This window comes from Tarenaya hassleriana, unplaced genomic scaffold (genome assembly GCF_000463585.1).
Source record: "Tarenaya hassleriana unplaced genomic scaffold, ASM46358v1 Cleome10, whole genome shotgun sequence".
Classification (NCBI taxonomy): Eukaryota; Viridiplantae; Streptophyta; class Magnoliopsida; order Brassicales; family Cleomaceae; genus Tarenaya; species Tarenaya hassleriana.
In genome coordinates, this window is record NW_010960188.1 from 2048801 (window position 1) to 2072072 (window position 23272).

Here is a 23272-nt window from a genome sequence, read left to right on the forward strand (position 1 = left end):
TATATATATATATCTGTATTCTTATGTAGGGGCCATGCTATTATCCCAATAATCGGATACCCAAAAACACTATAGGCGCTCACATATATATACATACTTTGATATATATATATATACATATATTATATATATAGAAACGTGCAACGTAAGGCCAAAATCACATTGTAATCAATGCTGATTAAATAAAAGAAAGCTTGTAAAAGATTGATAACTTTATTAATCGCGGCGGGGATATGGCCCGACGAATCAAATACTAATTGATTCGATAGAGAGTTGTACATTTCGATGAAGTAGTGGTTCTAATTAATTAAGAGAACCCTTTCATTAAATACAGTACCCTAAACCCTAATCTTACCATATGGACATGCATGTGAGATCCAAAACATCCTCCATGTCACACCTGTTGTCCCCCATGCACCACCGTCAGCCCAAACGTTTTTTTTCCAGAATTCGAATGTTTTGATATTCGAATCATATAAAATTTTAATTTGGAAGGTCAAGAACATAATCGTACCAATCGTCCATGCGACATATCATGTCCTCGGAAACTGTCACTGTTGAAACATCTTGGGAGATATCGGACATCATGTGATCGTCGTTGCTACTGTACTCGAAGCTGTTCTTATTCTCAGCTTCGTTCTGATGGAAACTATTATAAAACTGCGAAAATTCGCATTCCTGGCAATCGAACGATGTGCCGACGGTCTGTAGTTCATTCTCGAGTTCATGGTACAATGAAGATTGAGAGAGCAAATGAAAATCATCGGTGGCCATGTCCTGATAATGATCATGTTCATAAGGGAGGCTTGATGATGTCGCATGATTGGTTAAGCTACCTTCGAGGGAATCTTTCAAGAACCCTCTCATGGATGTAACCCTAGTTGCCACTTTGTTTAACAGACGTGATGTGAAATCCGAGCTCGAGGAACCTTTCTTGCGGCTCAAGTAACCTTCTGATACCTCAGGTTTGGTGTTGAAATCGGAAGAACTTGGCATTGACCGAGGAGAGATCGAACTCAATCGCGGTTGCTTGCGGGTCAAGGGATCGACGTCCTGTTCGATCAAGCGTTTCTTGAGATGTGTGTTCCAATAGTTCTTGATCTCGTTGTCTGTTCTTCTTGGCAAATGTTTTGCTATGGCCGACCACCTGAAATCGACAAAACCACAAGTGTTACTCTGATCTTAGATGTCAAATTCACCATCAAATGCATATAATGCATACACACACACACACACACACGTATAATTAAGCAAGTAATTTGGAGATAACTACATACTTGTTACCACGAGAAGCGTGAAGCATGATGATGATTTGCTCCTCCTCTGGACTAAACTCTCCTCTCTTGATGTCGGGTTTTAGATAATTGGTCCATCGCAGTCTACAACTCTTTCCGCACCGTTTCAACCCTAAAATCAACACCGCACATATATATATATGTTCGCATTAATTAGCAAATGGCATAAGAAACACATGCAGATGGACTATTATATGTATGTAAACACACATAAACATCGGCAAGTACATATATATATATATATACCTGCTTTTGGGGGAATGTCACGCCACCCGCCTTCACCGTATTCTTGGATATAAGCTATGAGTTTCTTGTCCTCTTCGACGGTCCATGCCCCTTTCTTCAACCCTTCTCCGCTACAGCATGGTTTTCTTGACATTTTTCTATACACGATCAATTTAATCTATGCTCGGAGAGAGAGAGAGAGAGAGAGAGAGAGAGAGAGATGATGTAGGATCACTGGAAACTAATTAAAAGGCACAGAGATATACAGATCTCTTTTTTTATATATATATCAAAACTCTTGTAAATTTGAATATGAAATTAACCGAAAAAGAGTGAAAGATGTGTTTTTTCTTTTCGTTTGCATGGTCGTAATTCGATAAATCTATATCAAAAACAGACAGAGGTGTGTGGTGATGGATTTCTGAGCTTCTCCCTCTCTATAGATATATACACACACACACACATGTAAGTGGGTGTATATGTATAGCTAGGCATGTAATGTGTAGGCCACAGATTCGTTAATAAATCCGCTAATCAACTAATACAATGATAATTTTCTTTGTGTTTTAGATTATTTTTATATGCAAAATCTATGGTGTATATATATATATATACGCCACAGATTCGGACAAAATCATCTATAGTATTCATCACATGCTTCTTTTGGCGTAGGTCCTATTTGTTCCCCATCTTGTATATAGATCTCATCTACTGTTTTCCTCCGCGGCAACCCTCAAAAGAAAATGAAAGAAAAGGTTCTAAATTCTCCGTTGAAAATTTTGAAATTGTGTGGTTTCACTATAATATCCTTTCTTCTTTGATCAAAGCATATCATATTAATTCGTGTAGAATTTTTGTATCCGCAAAAAAAAATCATGTAAATATAATATATCGTATTTTAATAATGGTAAAGGTTCTAAAATTTTCGATGTAAATTATATTCGTCAAATAAAAACATAGATTGGTGTTACCATTTAGAACACATTGTAAGAAATAAAAATCAATCGAAAAGGACAAGTGGTTCTTTCCATCGTTACGAGTCTTCCTTTATGTTTTTTTTTGTTGCAATCATGAAAAATAAGCGAGTGGTACAAAAATGTCATAAGCTAATATATATATATATATATATATATATATATATGTATATATTTTTGGACTCAAAATCAAATAAAAAAATAAAAGGAGAAATGACGGGAGTTATGGTGGGGTATTGTATTATCACATGTCGTTTGGCCTCTGGTGGTGATTCTCTTAGGGTTAGGGTTTGTGTGGCTCTCGTCTCATCAAAGTTATTTTGCCCTTTTTTAACGGCAAGTTTGTACACTAAAAAAATATCATAAACAAATATATATATATATATATATATATATATATATGTATATATTTTTGGACTCAAAATCAAATAAAAAAATAAAAGGAGAAATGACGGGAGTTATGGTGGGGTATTGTATTATCACATGTCGTTTGGCCTCTGGTGGTGATTCTCTTAGGGTTAGGGTTTGTGTGGCTCTCGTCTCATCAAAGTTATTTTGCCCTTTTTTAACGGCAAGTTTGTACACTATGGTATTACATACATATATATATATATATATATATATATATATATCATGGCCTATTGGAAGTTATAAAGTCATCTTTTAAAAGATGAATCAATTTTTTTTTATTATTTTATTTTCTTGACCGCTATAATGCGCAATATACATATAACATCATCTTCATCAAATTTGAAATAAGGGCGGACATGAATTTATTTTCCAGGCTTTTAATACCTTTTTTCTAGTGTATATGTATAAATTATTTTCAACCGTCAACCAAAGAGGAAGTAAAAATCAAAATTCGAAAGATGGCATTGTGAATGAAAGAATATCCAAGCTCACATTCCGTGGTACAGAACCATATACGGCCCCATTAGTTTATACGTAATAATATTTAATAAGTTCCCATCACCATCACCATCACCATCACCATCACCATCATCATGTCATTGTCACATGGAGCACTTCACTGTTATGAGTGACACGTGCTCTAAATTTTAAATAGACGTGGTTGATTCTGTCCATTCTTCACTTTGTCTTTATTTTTTTTTTCATTTGGATGTACTATCGATCCACAATTTTTTTTTAAAATAAATTTAATTGTTGACCCAAAAGAAGTGATACAGAAGACGATGGTGATAGTATCGTGCTATCAAACACTACACACACGTATACATATACACATATATATATATATATACGCAAAGCATATAACGAACAGGTCGCAATATATATATTCTATATCTAACATAGAATAAGCACACATTTAGAAACTAACCATATATATATATATATATATGAATAATATGGGTGTGTGTGAGAGAGAGAGAGAGAGAGAGAGAGGAGGGAATGAAAAAATAAATAAATGCGTATAAAAAAGTTCGATCGTATTTTAATTTTTAAAAATCCATTGTTTTTGTTAAAGTTGGGTTAGTAAATGGCCCAACTCCAACGTTAAAGAATCGGTCCAAGACCCAATAGACCCATGTAATATGGGTCTTCCTCAAGTTCTATTTTCCCTTTATTATTTTTTTATTATTATTATTTATAAAATGGATTATCTTGTTACTTAAAAAACAAATAAATAGAAAATAATCAAACTGTAAAACGGTAAAATAAAAAATCAGAACCTTGTCAGCAGTACGGTTTATTCTAAAAAGAAAAGAAGTAAAAAACACATGGAATTTTTTTTTTGTTTTAATTTAAAATTGGCATTTTTTGGTCACTTCTAGTTCTTGAATTCATTATTTATGAATTTATTTTAAACTATGTAGTATGTACCTTATATACACTACGGGTATTTAAAATATTATATATCAAAATTTTCCCAATTAAAATTTAGAAATATATTCAATATTTTCATTATTTAGACAGTAAAAACTTAGACCAAACCGGTTATAATTTGGCTTTGATTTCATCAAATCGATCCGATTTTGAAATTTGATCCTGCTAATTACAATCAACTCAATCAACTCAAAGGATTAGGTAAATTATCTTTGCTAGATTGAAATTCAAATTGACCATTTGGTGAATTAACTTAATTTTATAGAGTTTTTATAAAAACGCCACGTGGCTTATACCAAAAAGAAAACGCCACGTGGCGGATGAGGAGAGGGAGATTAGTTGGAGGCTGCCTACTGGTGACGCCAGAGAACCAAAAGGAGCACGAGTTCCTTCCTCCCCTACTTGGTGACGTGTCAACCGTTTGGAAAATAGGCCTAACAAATAATATAATATTTAATTTTCCCAGATACTACATTCGTTGCATCTTCTTCCGAAGGAGTAATTTTATCTTTTTTCTTTTTTCTTTTATTTTTATAATTAATATAAATTAAAATAATTAAAAACAAATAAATCAACATAATTTCATATCATCTGGAAAGAATTATAGAACTAAATAATGTTTAATTAGATGAACAAACGATCAAACAAAAATTAGTTTTGAGAGGACATACAATTAATGGATACATAGTCGATATTCATAAGATGTGTATCAGATAGCTCATAAATTCGAATTTTATATTAATTATACAACTAATTAACGATAAAAAATATTTTTTTGTTGACCATTTCTTACAATTAGAATGTACAATGTTGTATTTTAATGGGTCAATTAATGCAAAATGTTAACAATTTTTGTTTAGCTTAAACAAGGATTTTGTTTTATCAATTTTAATTTTGAATCCGAAATTAATATAGCATTTCAAGATCTCAGGTTAAAAGAATTGTTGAGAAAAATAAAAATAGAAAAAAGATAGTAATATTTGAATTTATAAAGAGAGAAGGTGTAAAACTTTACCAATCAATATTTTCCGACTTTTAATTTATTTATTAAAATAATTAAAGATACATTCTTATTTAGATTCGGGTAAAATATATATTTCAATAAATTTATCTTTATAACTTATTTTGGCTATATTCTATTAATTAATTTGGGTAGTATTAAACACTATGCTTAGTTTTTTTAACTTGCCTTTTTTTAAATAAATCATTATATCTTTAAATATCTAAAAAATCAGATCAAAATTATGAAATCGAAAAGTTATTTCTGTGTCCAATCCATAAGCAAAGCATATGCCGACGAGACAAAACAAAGATATGCATTGCATGGTAATACATACATCATGCATGTAGCTTTATAACGGAATGCATTCGTCATCCAAATCAGACAAATGCAAAAAAGAATGAAAAACGCATATATGTATATATACGCTGATTATATATATATATATATATATATAAGAGTGTATGTATCTCAGAAAATCGGAAAGAGATTTTTTTTTTATATAAAAAATTTATTAATTGTTACGTTACGCGAGTTTATATTTCATGTTCATGGAAACCGTGTTTCACTTTACAAGAAAGTATCGCAAAAATTTCATAAAAGTTGTAATCAAACACATGGGGCATGCATGGCAGTGTGGCACATATACAAAAAGTGTATATAATATATATTTCTCTCTATTATATGCATATAACATATCTAACGTGCTACATTATTCTATTGCACTACATCTTCGTAAATTGGACAAACGAATATAATGAAACTTTCAAATTGAGAAAGCATTTACTTACAGACGTATATAGTTTCAAGTGTCTCCACCATTTCATAATTTTAGATTATTATTATTATCAATAATAATATTATTATTATTATAAATCATGCCACCATTGGAAAAAAAAACATGGTTATGACTTTATATATTGTCTAGATTAAATATAATATATTAATAACCCAACACGATCCAATTGGACCTTTTTGTGCCTCGCACAAATGATAATGGATTCATTTTTCATTTATATCAAATAATTAACTTTTCTTTTAATATATGACATGAAATATCAAATATCAATAATCAAAATGATAATAGTAGCAATAATCTTCACACACCATATGCTTAGTGCAGGTGAAAACCTCCAACCTTTTCTGCTGACTTCTTTGTATAATTCATTGAATCGAGCTTTGCAGCCTTCAGTAAATCCAGAAGGATTCGATATCAGCAGGCCCTGCAGAGGAAGAGGGCTCTTCCCGAGGATCGAATTGCCTTAACCCGAACTCGAAATCCGACGAGACATCGGTGTTGATTTCGGTTGAAACACCTGTTTCTTGCGAGACACTCGATGTCTTGAAGCTCTGTCTTCCGCTGTTCTCGATCATCATCGCCCTTAGAACTGTCTGTTCTTGGATCAGATCCGGGTTAGGGCTTTGCAGGTCTTCGGAAACGGGGACGGAATGAGATTGGTGGAGTGGAATTCTTGGGAGAACGTTGGTCTGGACCGAGTTCAGGACTGTGTTTCCTTGGTTTTCAGTTGGGTTGGAGAAGCAGGGCACGTAAACCACCGGTTCGGGTTTGGTTTTGTCATTGTACAGCGAAGAAAAATCGGTTAAGGGGGGCAAACTAGATGGATCCAGGCCGGTTTTGAACGAACCGATTCGGATTAGACCCGAAATCGGTATCTTATTCCCACCGGCACTCTTCTGGAACACCCTGCATACGACCCATTCATTCTGCCAAACCAAAGCAGACCAAACCAAAACCGAAATCGATAACCGAAAACACACTAGCAAAACAGAGCAGAGATTGGCTTTTACCTTAGCGGTCTTGGGCAAGTTATGGGCAGAGAGCTTGCCTTCAAGCCTAAACTCATGCATTACCCAGTTAGTTTTCTGACCTTTGGGAGCTCTTCCTCTGTAAAAAACAAGTGTTTTCTTCATCCCGACAAGAGATTTTCTGCGGTGAATCTCCTTATCCTTCCCTGTCGCCTTCCAATAGCCTGCTTCAGTTGCTCGATTCGTCCTCAGACCGGTCGGATACTTTCTATCCCTCACACAGAAAAAGTACCATTCTTTCTCCCCCATTTTTGCTTTCCCTGTGATCCAAACATGGAGCAGCCACACAAGTTTCTCAGATTTCAAAAATCCGCTTCAAATTCAGACAGACATGACAAGTAAAAGAGGTCGAGGTGTGGTGTTTCAACGTACACGGCAATTCCCATGGCTCAGACTTGTTCAGATCGACTTCACCGATTGCCTTGGCAGAGAAACCGCTGTCGAGAACCTTCTCGTGCAGGTAATGGGTTATGAGTTCTTCATCTGTTGGATGAAATCGGAACCCGGGAGGCAAATCCATCTGCTCATCTTCCTTGTCGAATCCACATATAGGTTCCATCTTTGCCCAAGAACACCTTAAACCCTAAGAGAGCGAACGGAAATTTCAATCCAAAAACGTAAACCCTGAAAACCCTTTGATCAAGAACCTCTTTTGATGAAACGGGTATCTTGAATTGATCGAAAAGATTCGATTTTGGATCTTCAAGAGATGGATTCAGATAAGTGTATGTACTTACATTTGTATATACAGGGGAGAGAGAGAGAGAGAGGATGAAGGTGAAGAGAAGTTAGGGAGAAAAGTAGGAAGATGAAGAAGAAAAAAATATAGAGGATGGAGCCAAATGGAACCATAAAGGTGGAAACTTTGAAGGAATGAGAGAAATTGAAATGTCTTTTTTAGCTATGCAATATATCGTAAAACAATATGTATTTAAATATTTAAAATAATAAAAAATTCCATTTTATCAGAGGAGAAAGATACGTAGTGTATAAGCAACTTGGGTGGATTTTTTTTTTTTGGCACTTTCTCTGTTTAAAAACTTTTCCTTAATTTTTTGAAAAAAAAAATTAAAACTTATGGTAATTTAAACGATAATTAAGAGGAAATTGTGTTGGATTGGTTGTATATGTGAGATCGGGAAAATAGAAAATAACAAAATTGTAATGGTTCTTTGAATCTACTGCGATAATCATGATTCATCAATCCTATTGGGAAAAAAAAAACACACAACTATAATTATGTAATTTATTAGATCAGTTATAAACATAATACAGCGAATAATGACACAATTATAAATTCAAATTTTAAAAAAAGGATCAAATAAATTAGATGTTTCATAGTCATTAGTTTTTCTATTATTAATTTTGATGTTTTACAATGTATGGTTCATGATTCACAAGTCGAATAATGTGATTAGCCACTTCTTTTTACGAGAGATATTTGATCCATATACCATATTAAAAATAACATATATAGTTTAAAAAATTTTATTTTCAAATAATGTTTTTGAGGTGTTGACTTTAAATATCATAAAAACCAAATTATCAAACTAAACTGTCTAAGCTGTTTTGTCCACGTAATTATTAAATGGTTTGTTTAGAAATTCCACACGTACAATAACAAATAAGAGTAATTAAATGTTGAAATTTGGACGACTGATTACCGACGTAATATTAAATTAGTAATATTTAATTATTAATCAATTAAAAAAAATATACTCTCTCTTTCCAAAAGAAGAATCAAGAAGGCTTCGTTTGACAAATGATGTTCGCGCTGGCATTCCTATTGGTCCAATTGTCCTTCAATCCCTTATTTTGTCAATTTTTCAATAAATGATTACAATTGGGGAATAAATGACTTACAGCCTTCACGTTTCATACCTGAAATATCTAATGAGATATTTAAATTCAAAGTGGAATTATAAGGATATATATGTAATTATCACGAGTATAGTTAACAACACGGTTGAAAAAAAAAACCAGACTCTGATACCATAATAGGTTTGAACACGTAACCTTCTCGTTAACATTAGCAATGATATTTATACAAGTGTATTAGGGTTAACTATACTCCTGATAATTACATATATATCCCTATAGGAATATCAAATTTTTATTCTAAATTCCTTGATTGACGAAACAAAAATAAAAAAATAGTTATTTTCATTTCACTTCTCCGTATTTTTTTAAACATTTCTATTATATAGTTTTCATACTAGGATTGTGAGTTGATAAATATATGAAATCATAAAAATACATTTTATGCTAAGCCTCGAGATGGAAGTTGGATCTATACATTGGGCCGTTGGATCATATTTCCAGCCCAGAAGTCCAGACCATCCCAGCCCAGTCCAGCAGATTTTAAAACTGTGGGCTACATAACTCAAGTCCGGTGAGTGTGTGTATATATATCTATGTGTGTGTATATGTTTTTTTTAAAGAGTGGTGTAATTTTATGATTTTATCCATTCGTAGAGAGAGAGAGAGAGAGAGAGAGAGAGAGAGGGGGGGAGGGAGAGTGGGGTCTTCTCCGACGAGGAAAAGCGTAAAAACACAGTCAGCAACACGTTTCACGCGACGACGCGACAGCGAAATCTGGAATCTGAGTTACCGGAAATGATAATAGAAATGCGAAAACGGGTCGATTCTCTGTCCGTATCTGTCGATGCTAATGAATGAATCGTGTATATATGTGTGTGTGTCAATGATGGATTTGGATAAAGTTCGAGAATCCAGTCCGAGATTCAAGGACCCACCCAGTAAGCCTTTTCCTTTGTAGTTTGTATTACGTTTAAAAATGTGGGTAATTCTCTCTTCAACCCTCCAACACAAGAGGTCAAACAATAATCATTTTTTGTGTTGGGTGGAGAATCGACACGGGTCTTTCTCTGGTTTCTGCCATTTTTTTCCCAGCCTTCCCCCCGCTCCGAGTTGTACTTCTGAATCCCGGCTCATTTCGTACATCTAGATCAGACCGCGGAACTGGGTCTTGATTTGGTTCACAGCCTGAGGAGAGAGGAAGAGCCATGTCTGGCTGTTCATATCTGAAAACTGGGGTTGGGGTTGGGGTTGGTGTCCATGTCTCTGGGTTTTTCCCCGGAACCAAACACGGCTTTTCTGGGGTTTCCTCATTTTCTCAGGAAAACAAATCAAGATCGAAACTTCTCTCGGTTTTGAACCTCGATTTGAAAGAAACCTCCATGGATTCATCAGATTACAGCAGCCAAGCGCTAACTGCTTGCCCTTCCCCTGTAAGCCAATTCCTTGTTCTTTAATTCATCTCCGTCGCCTTCTCAGATTGTAAAATAGTTGTTTTTACACGTCTGATTGCAGGCAAAAACATCATCAATGGTTAGATGGTGCGAAAAGAAATCAACACAAAACATGTTAGAGATCCGTTCTGCGCAGCATCTTGTTGATTCCTTGATGAATGCTGGTGATCTATTGGTTGTTATTGATTTCTACTCACCTGGTTGTGGCGGCTGCAAATCCCTTCACCCAAAGGTACGTGTGTATGCTTATATATATATATATGTGCGTGTAAGCATATATATACACATACATATGTGTAAACAGATTTGTCAGTTGGCTGAATCAAACCCGGAAGTGCTGTTTCTGAAAGTGAACCAAGATGAGCTCAGAACAATGTGCCACAGCCTCAACGTTCATGTTCTTCCATTCTTCAGATTCTACAGAGGAGCCGATGGCAGACTCTGCAGCTTCAGCTGCACCATCTCCACTGTGAGTAATCCATATCGGTCCACCAAATTTCATATCTCCAAGGACTGAACCAAATTACATTGCTGAGTTCAATTCTCTTACTGTGGCAAATGCAGATCAGTAAGTTCAAGAAGGCAATGGCGAAACACGGGAGCAAAAGATGCAGCTTTGGACCGCCAAAGGGTCTGGACGAGAAAGAGCTCTTAGCCATGGCATCTGCAGGGGAGCTGCCAATGGCAATGAGTTCCAAGCTGCCATTGTCACAGAATGAGATAAAAGTGCAAGATTTGCTGACGCCGTCTGCGAGGTTCTCTTCTCTCGTTTACTTCAGTGAAACAGAGGAGCAACAGCCAAAGGCTATTCTTTAGGGTTCATTTCATTCTTTAAAGAATTTATCCAATGTAATTAATCTTCTTCTTGTGTATTCAGATGATCTTCAGGTTCTTCCCCATCTTTCCCTTGTCACCTGTACTAATCCCCAGATTGAATGATGATGATGTATCAGAAATTTCAACAGAATGATGATGATGTATCAGAAATTTCAACAGAATGATATCAGTATCAAGACGGCATTTAGAGTGAGATATCATATAAAATCTCGAGTCTGCAATCTGTTTTCAGTTCAATCAATGGCAAAATCAACGGGAACCCGAATGTAATCCGATTTCAAAAGGGATCTGCCATGGCCTTTACCTCAGAGACAAACTTTGTAATCACAAAAGATATACAAATCAGATCTGATGATTATTGAAGTCCATCATTGGTAAAGCATGAAGCTTTTTCACGTCCGAATGGGCAAGACGGAAGTGAACGATACAGCGTCACTTGGGTTTTGGATACAAACAACAAGCAAAAAACATAGTTTCTTGTTTTGCCTCAGAGGTAGTGACAATTTCGAGCATATCATCATACGCGAATTTCGCATCTGATAATACGTGCAATATTTCAATACATCACAGGCAAATACAGAAACCCAGAAAGAACAAAGTCTCAATCTTTATGATTTGAACAAAAGTTGTGGTTTTTGCATCAGAGAGATTCCCATTTTAGACAAAAATCATCACAAAGACAGCTTCTGATGTCCCTGTCTGTTTCATCTTCACTTGCAAAAAACACCAACAAAAACACATACGCAGAGAAAAAGGCTTAGCCTTAGATTAGAATAATTTCACAGAGATGGTTGAATCTCTCGAAGTATATTTAACACCATCAGAGGCACCAAGAACCTTTTTAGTTTCAGGAACCAGAGTCTGAAGTTCAGACAAGAAGAAAAACATTAAACCTTAGAGCAGGACTTACATAAATTTGAACGAAAACGATAACAAAGATCCAAAATTTATCGGAAACAAGGAAGAGGGTTTAGGGTTTCTGGAATATAGGAAATTGGCAACCGACAAACTTAGGTTTATGTTTATCAGCTCCGCAACAAACCAAATTTAAATAGAGCAGCAAATCTGTAATTAGGTTAAATAAAATTAAAATGTAATTTATTCAGCGCTCTTCCACCGCCATCAGGGGGTGTAGCTCAGATGTTAGACAAAAATCATCACAAAGACAGCTTCTGATGTCCCTGTCTGTTTCATCTTCACTTGCAAAAAACACCAACAAAAACACATACGCAGAGAAAAAGGCTTAGCCTTAGATTAGAATAATTTCACAGAGATGGTTGAATCTCTCGAAGTATATTTAACACCATCAGAGGCACCAAGAACCTTTTTAGTTTCAGGAACCAGAGTCTGAAGTTCAGACAAGAAGAAAAACATTAAACCTTAGAGCAGGACTTACATAAATTTGAACGAAAACGATAACAAAGATCCAAAATTTATCGGAAACAAGGAAGAGGGTTTAGGGTTTCTGGAATATAGGAAATTGGCAACCGACAAACTTAGGTTTATGTTTATCAGCTCCGCAACAAACCAAATTTAAATAGAGCAGCAAATCTGTAATTAGGTTAAATAAAATTAAAATGTAATTTATTCAGCGCTCTTCCACCGCCATCAGGGGATGTAGCTCAGATGGTAGAGCGCTCGCTTAGCATGCGAGAGGTACGGGGATCGATACCCCGCATCTCCACTTTCTTATTCTTCAACCGGTTTTTTGTCCCAAATTGAACCGGTTAGCGCTACAAATCTATGACTATGAGGAACCGGAATAACCGTACGACTAACCAAGTAGGATCAGTTATTTCAGCATTTTTTTTTTCGTTTTTTTGATGTACCGGTTTAATGTTTCTGCTGCACAAAAACATAACATATCACATAACTCATAAGTTTATGATGATGTTTTATGAGTTATCACATAACTCATAACTCATAAACCATCAACATTAACCGAAACTAAACCGGTGATTCACGAACGCAAATCACACAGTAGTATTTGTCCAATGCGAAGGACACTGACAGTGTTTTTCGTTTCTTGCCAGTGTCTGTCGACACAGTCTAAAGACCTAACCGGTCTTCTGCTGTTCATTCTCGGATGATGATGCTGAAGTAATGCCTTGTTCAATCCGCTGCATGACCAAGAAAAACCGGTTTACCCTCGTCAGAAATTGTCCAGACCCCGACCACGAAAAGGGTTTCTTTCCTTCCATGACCTTGGGGACGAAGGATAAATCAGAGCGGAGGAGAGCATGAATATAAGCATACCTGAAGGAGATAGTTGTGCAGCCAATCCAGGGTCTGAGGGAATGTTGTGGCCGATATGTTCACTACTGCCACGCCCTGTTCTCGAGTTGCGGGTATGGAAAAAGAACGCGTTTTTGTTAAGAGACTGTAAAATAAATCGTCCAAAAACCGAGCTTTTTTTTACAGAGGTGAATGACAACAGAATACCTGTGAATTGAAGGAACAGAGGTAGTCTTCAATGGTCTTTAGGTTAGCTATTAGCCGATCTTTCTCCTGCAAATGCAAAAACCCGAGGTAGCAGAAAAACGTGAGATAAAAAAAGCTTTCAGCAGAAGCATAACGATTCGTATATATACATACATATACCTTGGACAAAGATTTATCACTGGAGGTACGGGCTGTAATCCACTCCTCGAGCAAAGCCTGTACACGAAAATCAGATGATTTTGTTTACCGATATGTTTCAGTTTCAGGCAGAAGTGTTTCCAGTTATCCCAAAGATTAAACCTTTTCGCATGACCCGGAAACTGAAATCGAGATTATTGCACCTTATGGTCAAATTCAGACATCTTCAGAACAATAGAGACAATAATTGGGTCCGGGACAGATTTCGCCTTCCCGTCACGTATTTTCTTTTCCTTTTCCGGATCTTTTACGACTTCACCTGCATGGTCCCAACGAATCATATACGATGATATTGAAAAGGACAATGCTCTAAATATTTCCAACACCAAAAAAAGGTAAGGACCCTCATTTGTTACATCGAGAAGCGTTTCTTGACAGGTCGATAGCATTCACAGAAGCTGCCACTTCAGTGAGCGGGTTTGAAGAAGTGCCCTGCAGGTTGGGGTCTCTAGGAATGTGGCGGGTTTCTTCACCATTTCCTAAAGTGCCCAGTCCAGGATTTTTGTTCACTTTAGGATCTTCAGTAGTGTTTGCCTCTTTGCCCTTCTCGGGGATGTTGGCTGGAGTTTTACTCTCGTCGTCCATTAGATAAATGCTTGGATCCAAATGTATTCCCTAATGAATATTTTATAGAAATGAAGCAGAAGGTAATCAGCGAAGATTACCCAGAAAGATGGAGCTTTTACAACTATTTACCTCGATTATAATCGGTTTTCCATCTTTCATTGCTTTCTTCAAATCACCCGCAAGACCTAGTAGGAAAACAAAGGCAAAAGCTGAAGCCCAGATCGCTTTCAAAGGAAACCGTTAAAGAGTTTTTAGAAAACCAGGTAACTCTTTTGTTTTCATAGTAAAGCAGAAAAAGTGACAATCAATAAACGAAAGGTCAAAACAATTAGTGTGGTAATGTAGGACCAAAAGGAAGTACCTTTTCGAACTATCCTGCATTCTCTACAGAATTCAGTGATCAATTCCTCTGGTGAGCTGAATTCTCGTGTCCATACAGGGGTAGATGTTAACGGGGCACTGAATTAGACACGGGAAACACAAAAACACACCCATCAATAACCAAGAACAGTGTTTACGTGTTAATCTTCTCGGTAAAGAATTCCACGAAATTATAAACGAGATTCGATAAGATGAACAGCAGGATTAGATAGAAGTGAAACGTACTCTGTTGCCGTGCGAAGCAACTCATATACCATGTCTGTCTGTAACAAAAAGAGCACGTGATATTAAAAATGGACAAGGAAAACAAAGTACAGGCAGGAATATTAAGACATTTCGAGAGTTACAGGACAGAAGTATGTATTGTAAGGAGCAGAACCTGCAAGACATTCGGTAAATTAAGCCTCTGAGCAAGTTGGGTGGCTATGGTGGATTTCCCAACACAGGCGGTCCCACAAACAAGTATAACCAGAGGTACCCTCTGATGATGAAATCTAGAAAAAGAAAGAGAACCCAAATGAAAGGGACTTTCAAAATCCAACAACATTGTGTTTTTCCTTGTGACAAAGAGATGAATTACCTCGTCATCATCTTGTAACGATTGATATATTCCTCTCCATACCCACGCCGCTCCATAAGCTGAAAATACAATCTTGTTCTCAATAGGGTGCTGATGTTAACAAATTCAAAAGTTTGGAAATTTAAGATACTTGAAAAATCACTTCAAGAACACTGTGATTGGATCGAATATCTGTGAAGGATGCACCTTAAACAAATTGGCTTCCAAGTCGGATTGAGAGCTGCAGAGAGCAGTGATCAATTAACAAAGAATGTAGAAATGACATCTTGATAATGCCAATTCACTTCCGAGGAAAAAGGAACAAGATGATGTTGTCGAAGAAAAAGTCTTACACATCCAGAAGGCTGTTGTCAATCAGCAGCTTCTTGAGTTCAAGAGCGATCTTTATGGCTACATGATTTGGGATCTGGACAAAACCCATAACAATGCCACCACAAATGATCGTATATCTATAGCTCTTTCAACTATCAACACTAACTCAGACTCCTATCTCAGTAGGCATGAAAACAAAAAGAAACCTAAAAGGGGCAGAATCTGTAGAACAGTTTGAACAGACAACTTAATGATTTTCCACGCATCAAAGAACATCTGAGTTAGAGAACAATGAGAGATGTCAGACCATTTCCATATCTATGTTCTCAAAGAAACATTATATAAACATACTGTGCCCAGGAATTGAAATTCTTCCAACATACTCTGCCCAGTGCACAAGCTAACTCTGAGACATAGTGCTTTGCTTGGACAAATCAAAATCTAGGAACTAGCAATCCGAGTTTTTCTCTCCACAAAACCATGTAAGAAAACGGGTAAACAAAGATTAAAGAGGAAATCAGAAGTGAACGAAGCATTCAACCAAACCCTGATCATCAAACATTTAGCATTCACTGGCAAACCTTAGTTACTGTTAGCATCCTGCTCATCAAGAACCGGGACAGAACATAGTAGTGATCGGCGTTGTCTCCGAGCCACACTTTCACCTGATATTTCAACATCGATTAGGAAAAACGAAACCCAATTGAAATTACTGCGGAAAAAACGGGAAATTGAATAAGAGATGGACCCATAAGACAAAAGAAGAGAAATCAAACCTTGACGAAATCGTACTTAGAAGAAGCGTTGCGAGGAGAGGAAGGAACGGAGGAGAAGGATCGGATGTTGATCTCTCTTCCTTCATTTTCACCGTTGCTACTCCCATTAGGGCTTCGTGTTCTTCTGGAGGAAGCAGCTTCTTCTCTGGTCATCGCTTTCTCCTCCTCCATATCCATCTTCATCGCATTCTTCTCCTGCTCCTCCGACGATCGCAAAAGTTTTCTCCGTTTTTCTCCCTCACCCTTTTATTCTGGGTGATTCTATGATTTAGGGTCCCATTCGAGAAATGTTGACGAGGGCTTATATATATACAATACACATCTAAGCAAATTTATGAAAAAGTCGGAAACTTTTACCTATCCCATCAAAATTATTACGAGTAAACGCTCTCCACGGAATTACAATTTGTATTTTCGGACATGGTTCAAGACTTTTTGTCTGATGGGCAAACGGAGACATTCATCAATTTCAATGTAATATTGTACATTAACGTGGCAAAGTTTGTTCAATGCCGACAAAGGAAAACGAAGAACCATAGAAGTTTCAGAAACTAAATATCTCTGGAAGAACAGAGCGGCTAAGCACTAGAGACTACAACGACGGTTTTTACACAGAAAAAACAAGGAAACAGAACAAAAGAAGTTAGCTTGTTTCATGAATATGTTCGTGGCATATAGAGAGTTAAAAAAAAGAAGCTGTCTTCATGCGTGTGTCAATCGAATGGAAGAAGAGCATAACCATGTGGCTTGTCTGACTTTACGAGGCCATTGGAGAATGAATATTCATGTTTTCTTGAAAAATTTTCCACCTTTGCTTCCGATTCCGGTTCCTTGTAGCCTTGAAGCGAGATGGGATCTTGTGTCTGGACTCCATTGCAGTTCTATCAAGGCAGAGAACAAGGTTGAGAGAGACGGCGAGATTTCTTCATCTTTTATCTTCTTACATGATGCCACTTTCAGATGTTCGAGCTCCCGCCACTGTAGAATCACAGACTCCAGACCCGGTGTTGTCAGCAATGAGCATCCTTCCAGTGATAGAAGCTTCACTCTCCTATCCAAAAAAGAAAAGAACCGAAAAAGGATTCAACTCCAGAGTATCACCGACTTCAAAGTTCCATCCTTTCATAACATGATGAGTTCATGCTCAGCCTTATCAACAATCAGCACAGTGGATATTGTTATGAGCTCATCCAGTTTGAAAGCTAAGATTTTCAGTACCTGAAAGCAGCTGCCAAGCTGAAGACATCGTCGTCCAGTCCCCAACAATCTTGGAAAATCACCTCTCTTGCTGCTTCACAGATCCTAAACAATGCCCCTATCGTGTTCTTCTCCCTCAACTGGCACTTCTGCAAATGCAACCGCTCCAGAGCAGGACAACGGTGCAAGAACTTGTCTTGTCCGGCGGGATCATGATCTATCCTTTTACACGACGTGATTCTTAGTGACTTAAGATTCTCGCAGTATCGCAGGCCTCCAAGCCAACCAGCCTCCATCCTGTGATCACAAATAGCGAGTTCCTCGAGCATTTGGCAACACTCTCCAATGGCTTTTATCCCGTCGAATCCACCCTCACACCCGACAAGCTCGAGCTTCACCAGTCTCTTGCACCCTTGAGCCAAAATCATCAAACCGATATCCGAAACTAGAGAGTTGTACAAATTATCGACCTTTCCCACTAATCTTAAGACCTGAAGATTCTCGAACGCACCAATTCCTAACAAAACACTATCACTGCACTTGTGCAGATCGAGTTCTTGCAACATCGAGCACTCTTCCGCTACACTCAAAAGCCCTAACTCACTAGCATTGGTCACTGCAAGTTTCCTGAGATTCGAGCAGCCATCCGCAAGAGTTCTCAGCCCTTTATCGACCATTTCAGCAGACAGCAAATTTTCCTCAACGAATCTCCGTTTCGGGAAAGACCCGAGATCAACATTGAACGAAACGAAACCTTTGTTAACTAAAATACCTGAATTTCGCGGCGAAACCAGGCATCCACTTACCAAATCAATGTTTTCCAGATTAGGAAACCTCAAAATCAGCCGACCCGACAAAAGAAACTCCCAATCCGACACCTTCAGAGACCGTACCAGACGACCATGTAGTTTAAGCCATCTCTTGCAGACAAGAGAGAGATTCTTCCGGTGAGATGCCGGGACCTTCGCGAGGATTCTGAGGAGAGTTTCGTCGGGTAAGAGTAACGTAAGGTCGGACTTGGAGGAATCTGGGAAAAGGGTTTTGGATTTCGAGATCGGTGGAGTCAGAGACTGAAACTTCTCGGTCAAAGCGACATACTTGAGCGGCGGCGAGGCCTGGTAATGGCGGTGGCTCAGCCAAAGGTCTGACCAGCTCGCTCGCCGTTTCTTCAATGGAGAAACTGGGCTGCCGTCCTTCTTCTTCTTCTCCACAACCGACATAATAGTTTTCTCGCCTCACGTTCTCCGCCGCATTTTTTCCCAGAGGTAAAGAGACCCTGAAAGAGACTTCTTGATTTTTTTTTTCTCGGACTTTCTTGGAGGCTGTTTGGCTCCCGAGAAAAAAAATCGAAAGCTAACGGATTTCTTTCAGGGATTGTGCGGCAACACTGTGGAACTGAGATTTTAGGGTAGTTTTTTTTTCTTTTTGGATTTTTGTGCGAATGCGTGTGTTTTTTGTTCTTGTCCCTAAGCGAAAGATTCGGTTTTTTCATAGTAGCTTTGTTGCACTGTTTGGATGCTGGGAAAATCGACGAGAAAATTTCCCCCTTTTGACCGATACAAACGTTTGCTTTTAACCTCTACCATAATCTGTCACTCTAAATCTTTAGATCCAAATATTTATCCCCTAAAATTTGATTAGCATAACAAACCCCTTTTGAAAACTTGTTAAAAAAGAAAATTGTAACGATAAGATATTTTTGAAAACTAAAACTTTTTAAATTATTAAAATACACAACCCTTAAATCTAATCATATATTAAAACCTAAAATCAAATATAGAGATAGAAAAGACTTTTCCAATTGAAGAAAAAAAAAGACAGTTTACCAAAAAAAATTAAAACATTTGCACTTTGTTAATAATTTTCTTATTTTTAAAACTATTTTGACATAATTCCTCAATGTCAAATTTCAGATAAGAATCTTAAACTCTTTAACTTCATAAAGCTGAAGGAAAAGGTGAGCAGCTCCAAACCTAAATCCAAGTAGATGAAAACTCTTAATGTACAAGCTCACAGACTGACCGTCTAAATACAAAAAATCTAAATATACACAGTGAATAAGACTAACATCACTCTTAGCTCATAAGACACTGAAACAATCCAATCGAACTGAGGTTCAGATCATTATAAACATTCGAATCGAATCAAATTACATAAACTGATACATACCCTCGGTTCTAAACCTCTTGGGGCATGAATCTAAATGCCTTGGAGATGCATCAGGACCTGTTTTCTTGTGTCTTCCGTACTTGCAGTAACTGCTTTGGTGTTTAACTTCAGTGCTATATATGCTAGAAAACTGAGGAAGTCCTGGTCTGAATAACATAGCAAGAAAGAGACACGGTCATGGGCATGTGATCAAGAAGAAGCAGGCTTGGTTGTTTTACCTCGCGAGAGATATATTACAGCAACAGGAAGTAGGAAAGAGTTTTTTCCTGACCTCCTTCCTCCAGGGAGGTTTACTCAAGAACGAGGTGCTGCCATCTGTTGCTTCTTTATCCTCTCATGTGACTTTACCATGCTGTAACACAAAGAAGAAGAAAAAGAAGAAGAAACTGCTCAGACTCTGCAAGTTTTATGGTATCCATGAACATGGCTGACATTGTTACATGGTGTTGATCTGTCGGGTTGAACTATATCGGCAATGACCAAATCCGACCCAAGATAGGAACACAGATGCAGGTTTCAATCTATTTATTTCTCACACCTATACATGTACCTAATGCATTACTTGACAGTGGCTACAAGTTCTTGATGTCCTCTGTTTCAATAATGTACCTGATATCATGAGGGGTGATGAAGATCCATTGAGATCCTTGTGCTAAAGCAAAATCTACCAAAGCGTCCAAGCTGATTTTCCTGCTGACGGCATCCTGGGGTGCACAAGGGGAAAAATCGTAGCTTTTTAAGGTTTTATTACGTTTGAGCAATTCGAAGAATTGAAATACAAGGAATACAATCATTCTTTGCGTGTTGAGCTCATTCCAGGCACGCATTAAGGATATAATTCTTGGGAGAACATACCATAAACACGTCAAACTCGTCCATCGCTCGAAATGGAGCATCTGTCATCTCGTGAAGAGCCAATGCAAAACACAGAGTTGAGAAAGAGCGTTCTCCACCTGGATTAATAACAAAAATGGATAGATTACTCAACTCAGAAGCTGGCTTAGAAGTCACCGCTACAATGCCAAAGAATGCTTGAAAAGGAGAGCAACATGTTACAAGAAATGTAAACTAATAGAATCATCCATCAACAGAAAAGAGCGTATTGTATGCCGAACAAAATCACTTGAAGCAGCACCTGAAAGCCCTTTAGTATCTCGAACAATATTGCTTGAAGCGTCCTGAGGCATCTTTACCTGTTGAAAATGAACACCATTAACCAGTAGACTTAATAATGTAGGTACATTAAATCCGTCATGTTGGAATAACAAAACCATCACCTCTATGGACAACGTTTTTTCTTCATAACTGACTTTGATCTGTCCACTGATACCTTTCTTTCCCAGATGATGATTGAATCTGGTTCGTGGATCACCATCCAAATAAGTGCAATATCTAAAAATTCTATGAATAAGAAGGAAAGAGAACACAGTGTTTATCTATGAGATGGTTTTGAAACTCATACTGCCAAGTTAACTGACGCTTCAGAAGTGATGCATTCCTTTGGAACTTGCTCCATCGCAAATTTAGAGCATTTTCGCAGGCCTGATTAAATAATAATATATATATATAGACGAATTAATCAAAATATGGAGAAGCGGGAAATATAGAATCGCTCACTAGCACATATAGAAACAAAGGTGCATGTATATATAGAGGTGTCTATCTGCAAGTGAACATACACCAAAATCATGTGAAAGTAAACAAATTGCAGAATTTACCTTGAGTTTTGCTCGAAAGCCCTGGTAAGATTTGCGTTTATTCACAATCTTCCGTTCTTTCTTCTCGTATATCATCCTCAGGTCATCGATTGATTCAGAATACCTGCATACCAACAGTTGATAAAAGCATGCAATTTACATCAGCCGGTATTCATTGGTTAAATCAGTGTGAAAGGACAGAATGAAATCCGCACCGTTGATTCTCTTGCTGAAGCCGCTGGCTCATTCTGTTAATTTGAGCACTAAGTTGCTCAGGAGTGCTCCCATCCCATTGACCCAAAGATTCTATTTCACACTCAGGACAAATGATGGATGCCTTTCCTTGACTCTCCTGAAATTTCAGCACAGAGCATTAGCTCTTGCATGACAAAAAATACAGAGAGCTGGAGAATATGGGTCTCTGGGCAATGATAACCCATTAAAGGATCTCAAATCACAGGTACAAATTTAAATTTCCTTGCAAGTTCACACAGATTCTAGACAAGAGAATGAAGCTGCCTCACTCCTTTTTGTGAATATCTTGTCCCCCTTTGGCTATGTTTCTAGCAATAACTTCATAATAATAACTTATTACCCTTCTCTTCTTTGCAAGCTCTTCATTTTCAGCCTCTGCCCCTTTAATATCGGGTAGGACCTTGTTTTCCATTACCTTCTCGTAATGAATCTTCTCCTGAATCATATAATATAACCTACGGTTCAGTTCTACATCCAAAACAAGTAAGACAAACCAAAATCTGGAAAGACGTGTTAAGAAAGCAAACCGCTTCTGCAGATTGTAGATCTTTCTCTATCCGCTTTAATTCATTTTCAGCCTCTTCAAACGCATTAATTTCGTCCTTTGCTGACTCTACATGCATTTTTCATGTAACAAGTTTAGGCTAAATGTCTCCTTGAATATTTCTAGAACACGTTGATAACTAAATCAAGATTATCTGTGTCCACGGTGTGCTCACAAGCCTAACGAACACATATTTATCATCAAAGTGATCTATGCTGACATACCACATAAGTTATCAAACGAAGATCTAAGTTCATTGGCCTTTATTTCAGCCTCTTTGAAGAGGTTCTGAAGCTTTTCCAGAGCAGCTTCTTTCTCCATTAGCTCCTCCTGGGCTTTCTGAAAACGAAATGCAAAGAGCAAATGCTTCAAGAAAGATACTCCGAGGAACATATGAAAATGAACAAAGATTGACCAATAAAACTAACAATAGTCTCTAGATGAAGCTCATTAACACTTGAAGTAGGTGATGTTTTGACTTCAGCAGCGACTGAATTCTTCAGATCCCGCATTTCGAGTTCCTTTGTCATCAACTCTTTCTCTACTTGGGTACGTTGGTTCTGTATAAAAACAAAGAAATGTAAGCGAAATGGTTTAACTAAGGAGCAAAGCGTGGATATGTCACACAACAAGTGAATCATTTCAGCCAAGATCCAATTCCCCGAATTTAATTGTCTACAGGGTAAATGAATATATGCCACTAAATTAACAGCCACAAGTTTAAAAACCTTCAGTCTGCGAAAATTCAATTCAAGGTCCTCTAGGTTCTCTTTCGCATCCCTCTTCTGTCTCGTGCATTGATGCATCTCATTCTGTTCTTTTAAGACCTCTCTTTCAAGATCCTTTATTTGGTCTTCGAAAGAAGCACAAAGTCGTGTA

The 23272-nt window shown here is 37.3% G+C and overlaps 6 protein-coding genes, 1 long non-coding RNA gene and 1 other non-coding gene across 12 annotated transcripts in view; 2 read left to right on the plus strand and 6 right to left on the minus strand.

Annotated features, from left to right (window-relative positions):
• Nucleotides 1-212: 212 nt before the first annotated feature.
• Nucleotides 213-1674, minus strand: LOC104801483 (transcription factor MYB29-like). The gene is made up of 4 exons (XM_010524795.1): nucleotides 1542-1674; nucleotides 1278-1407; nucleotides 515-1147; nucleotides 213-400 (listed from the first exon to the last, which is right to left on the minus strand). The coding sequence occupies exons 1-4, from the start codon at nucleotides 1672-1674 to the stop codon at nucleotides 352-354; spliced, it is 945 nt and encodes a 314-aa protein (XP_010523097.1). The 3' UTR covers nucleotides 213-351.
• Nucleotides 1675-6489: 4815 nt separating this feature from the next.
• LOC104801492 (NAC domain-containing protein 100-like) lies at nucleotides 6490-8042 on the minus strand. Of its 2 annotated transcripts, XM_010524811.1 has the most exons (3): nucleotides 7539-8041; nucleotides 7149-7426; nucleotides 6490-7064 (listed from the first exon to the last, which is right to left on the minus strand). In XM_010524811.1, the coding sequence occupies exons 1-3, from the start codon at nucleotides 7723-7725 to the stop codon at nucleotides 6528-6530; spliced, it is 1002 nt and encodes a 333-aa protein (XP_010523113.1). In that variant the 5' UTR covers nucleotides 7726-8041; the 3' UTR covers nucleotides 6490-6527. The 2 variants fall into 2 exon arrangements, with proteins under 2 accessions (XP_010523113.1, XP_010523106.1); XM_010524804.1 differs by having other exon boundaries at nucleotides 6490-7426; nucleotides 7539-8042.
• Nucleotides 8043-9661: 1619 nt separating this feature from the next.
• On the plus strand, nucleotides 9662-11402 carry LOC104801506 (thioredoxin-like 1-2, chloroplastic). Its single transcript, XM_010524819.2, has 4 exons — nucleotides 9662-10417; nucleotides 10500-10670; nucleotides 10743-10907; nucleotides 11003-11402. The coding sequence occupies exons 1-4, from the start codon at nucleotides 10193-10195 to the stop codon at nucleotides 11252-11254; spliced, it is 813 nt and encodes a 270-aa protein (XP_010523121.1). The 5' UTR covers nucleotides 9662-10192; the 3' UTR covers nucleotides 11255-11402.
• A 207-nt stretch (nucleotides 11403-11609) lies between these two features.
• LOC104801517 lies at nucleotides 11610-12248 on the minus strand. The gene is made up of 2 exons (XR_769901.1): nucleotides 12186-12248; nucleotides 11610-11988 (listed from the first exon to the last, which is right to left on the minus strand). It is a non-coding gene; the product is annotated as an uncharacterized LOC104801517 (long non-coding RNA).
• A 638-nt stretch (nucleotides 12249-12886) lies between these two features.
• On the plus strand, nucleotides 12887-12959 carry TRNAA-AGC. Its single transcript has one exon. It is a non-coding gene; the product is annotated as a tRNA-Ala (tRNA).
• A 91-nt stretch (nucleotides 12960-13050) lies between these two features.
• On the minus strand, nucleotides 13051-16829 carry LOC104801525. 2 transcript variants are annotated; one of them, XR_769903.2, is made up of 16 exons: nucleotides 16532-16829; nucleotides 16337-16420; nucleotides 15776-15849; nucleotides 15630-15663; nucleotides 15444-15502; nucleotides 15243-15357; nucleotides 15089-15126; nucleotides 14844-14941; nucleotides 14612-14667; nucleotides 14272-14530; nucleotides 14059-14174; nucleotides 13877-13933; nucleotides 13718-13783; nucleotides 13532-13606; nucleotides 13196-13395; nucleotides 13051-13148 (listed from the first exon to the last, which is right to left on the minus strand). XR_769903.2 is itself a non-coding variant. In XM_010524840.2 (15 exons), the coding sequence occupies exons 1-15, from the start codon at nucleotides 16712-16714 to the stop codon at nucleotides 13333-13335; spliced, it is 1377 nt and encodes a 458-aa protein (XP_010523142.1). In that variant the 5' UTR covers nucleotides 16715-16829; the 3' UTR covers nucleotides 13193-13332. The 2 variants fall into 2 exon arrangements, 1 of the variants encoding a protein (XP_010523142.1); XM_010524840.2 differs by lacking the exon at nucleotides 13051-13148 and having other exon boundaries at nucleotides 13193-13395.
• A 165-nt stretch (nucleotides 16830-16994) lies between these two features.
• Nucleotides 16995-19163, minus strand: LOC104801535 (F-box protein At5g07670). The gene is made up of 2 exons (XM_010524848.2): nucleotides 17750-19163; nucleotides 16995-17582 (listed from the first exon to the last, which is right to left on the minus strand). The coding sequence occupies exons 1-2, from the start codon at nucleotides 18946-18948 to the stop codon at nucleotides 17315-17317; spliced, it is 1467 nt and encodes a 488-aa protein (XP_010523150.1). The 5' UTR covers nucleotides 18949-19163; the 3' UTR covers nucleotides 16995-17314.
• A 511-nt stretch (nucleotides 19164-19674) lies between these two features.
• Nucleotides 19675-23272, minus strand: part of LOC104801544 (structural maintenance of chromosomes protein 6B-like) — an 8749-nt gene continuing 5151 nt past the window's right edge. Inside the window, exons 17-30 of one of the 3 annotated variants that reach the window (XR_769904.2) lie at nucleotides 23122-23272; nucleotides 22822-22953; nucleotides 22618-22732; nucleotides 22377-22462; nucleotides 22190-22285; nucleotides 21810-21946; nucleotides 21616-21718; nucleotides 21360-21439; nucleotides 21175-21253; nucleotides 21033-21090; nucleotides 20753-20850; nucleotides 20507-20601; nucleotides 20116-20249; nucleotides 19675-20027 (exon numbers count right to left, since the gene is read on the minus strand). Coding sequence is in view for 2 of the 3 variants with exons in the window: in XM_010524860.2 (XP_010523162.1) it covers nucleotides 20192-20249; nucleotides 20507-20601; nucleotides 20753-20850; nucleotides 21033-21090; nucleotides 21175-21253; nucleotides 21360-21439; nucleotides 21616-21718; nucleotides 21810-21946; nucleotides 22190-22285; nucleotides 22377-22462; nucleotides 22618-22732; nucleotides 22822-22953; nucleotides 23122-23272 (1288 nt within the window). In the remaining variant the exon portion in view is untranslated. Of the gene's footprint in view, nucleotides 20250-20506; nucleotides 20602-20752; nucleotides 20851-21032; nucleotides 21091-21174; nucleotides 21254-21359; nucleotides 21440-21615; nucleotides 21719-21809; nucleotides 21947-22189; nucleotides 22286-22376; nucleotides 22463-22617; nucleotides 22733-22821; nucleotides 22954-23121 lie in introns of all 3 variants that reach the window. The other 2 variants (XM_010524860.2, XM_010524855.2) reach the window with 2 other exon arrangements.

Bases quoted from the DNA above. Each gene is read 5' to 3' on its own strand.
- LOC104801492 (XM_010524804.1), bottom strand. From the start codon at position 7,725: ATGGAACCTATATGTGGATTCGACAAGGAAGATGAGCAGATGGATTTG. The intron at 7,427-7,538 runs GTACGTTGAAAC...TTTGGATCACAG, and splicing joins TGAGCCATGGGAATTGCCGT to GGAAAGCAAAAATGGGGGAG.
- LOC104801525 (XM_010524840.2), bottom strand. From the start codon at position 16,714: ATGAAGATGGATATGGAGGAGGAGAAAGCGATGACCAGAGAAGAAGCT. The intron at 16,421-16,531 runs GTTTGATTTCTC...TTGAAATATCAG, and splicing joins CTAAGTACGATTTCGTCAAG to GTGAAAGTGTGGCTCGGAGA. The intron at 13,607-13,717 runs GTATTCTGTTGT...ACTCGAGAACAG, and splicing joins TCTGTTCCTTCAATTCACAG to GGCGTGGCAGTAGTGAACAT.
- LOC104801535 (XM_010524848.2), bottom strand. From the start codon at position 18,948: ATGTCGGTTGTGGAGAAGAAGAAGAAGGACGGCAGCCCAGTTTCTCCA. The intron at 17,583-17,749 runs GTACTGAAAATC...TTTTTTGGATAG, and splicing joins AGCTTGGCAGCTGCTTTCAG to GAGAGTGAAGCTTCTATCAC.
- LOC104801483 (XM_010524795.1), bottom strand. From the start codon at position 1,674: ATGTCAAGAAAACCATGCTGTAGCGGAGAAGGGTTGAAGAAAGGGGCA. The intron at 1,148-1,277 runs GTATGTAGTTAT...TGTCGATTTCAG, and splicing joins CACGCTTCTCGTGGTAACAA to GTGGTCGGCCATAGCAAAAC. The intron at 401-514 runs GTACGATTATGT...GGGGGACAACAG, and splicing joins ATATGTCGCATGGACGATTG to GTGTGACATGGAGGATGTTT.
- LOC104801506 (XM_010524819.2), top strand. From the start codon at position 10,193: ATGTCTGGCTGTTCATATCTGAAAACTGGGGTTGGGGTTGGGGTTGGT. The intron at 10,418-10,499 runs GTAAGCCAATTC...GTCTGATTGCAG, and splicing joins TAACTGCTTGCCCTTCCCCT to GCAAAAACATCATCAATGGT. The intron at 10,908-11,002 runs GTGAGTAATCCA...TGGCAAATGCAG, and splicing joins TCAGCTGCACCATCTCCACT to ATCAGTAAGTTCAAGAAGGC.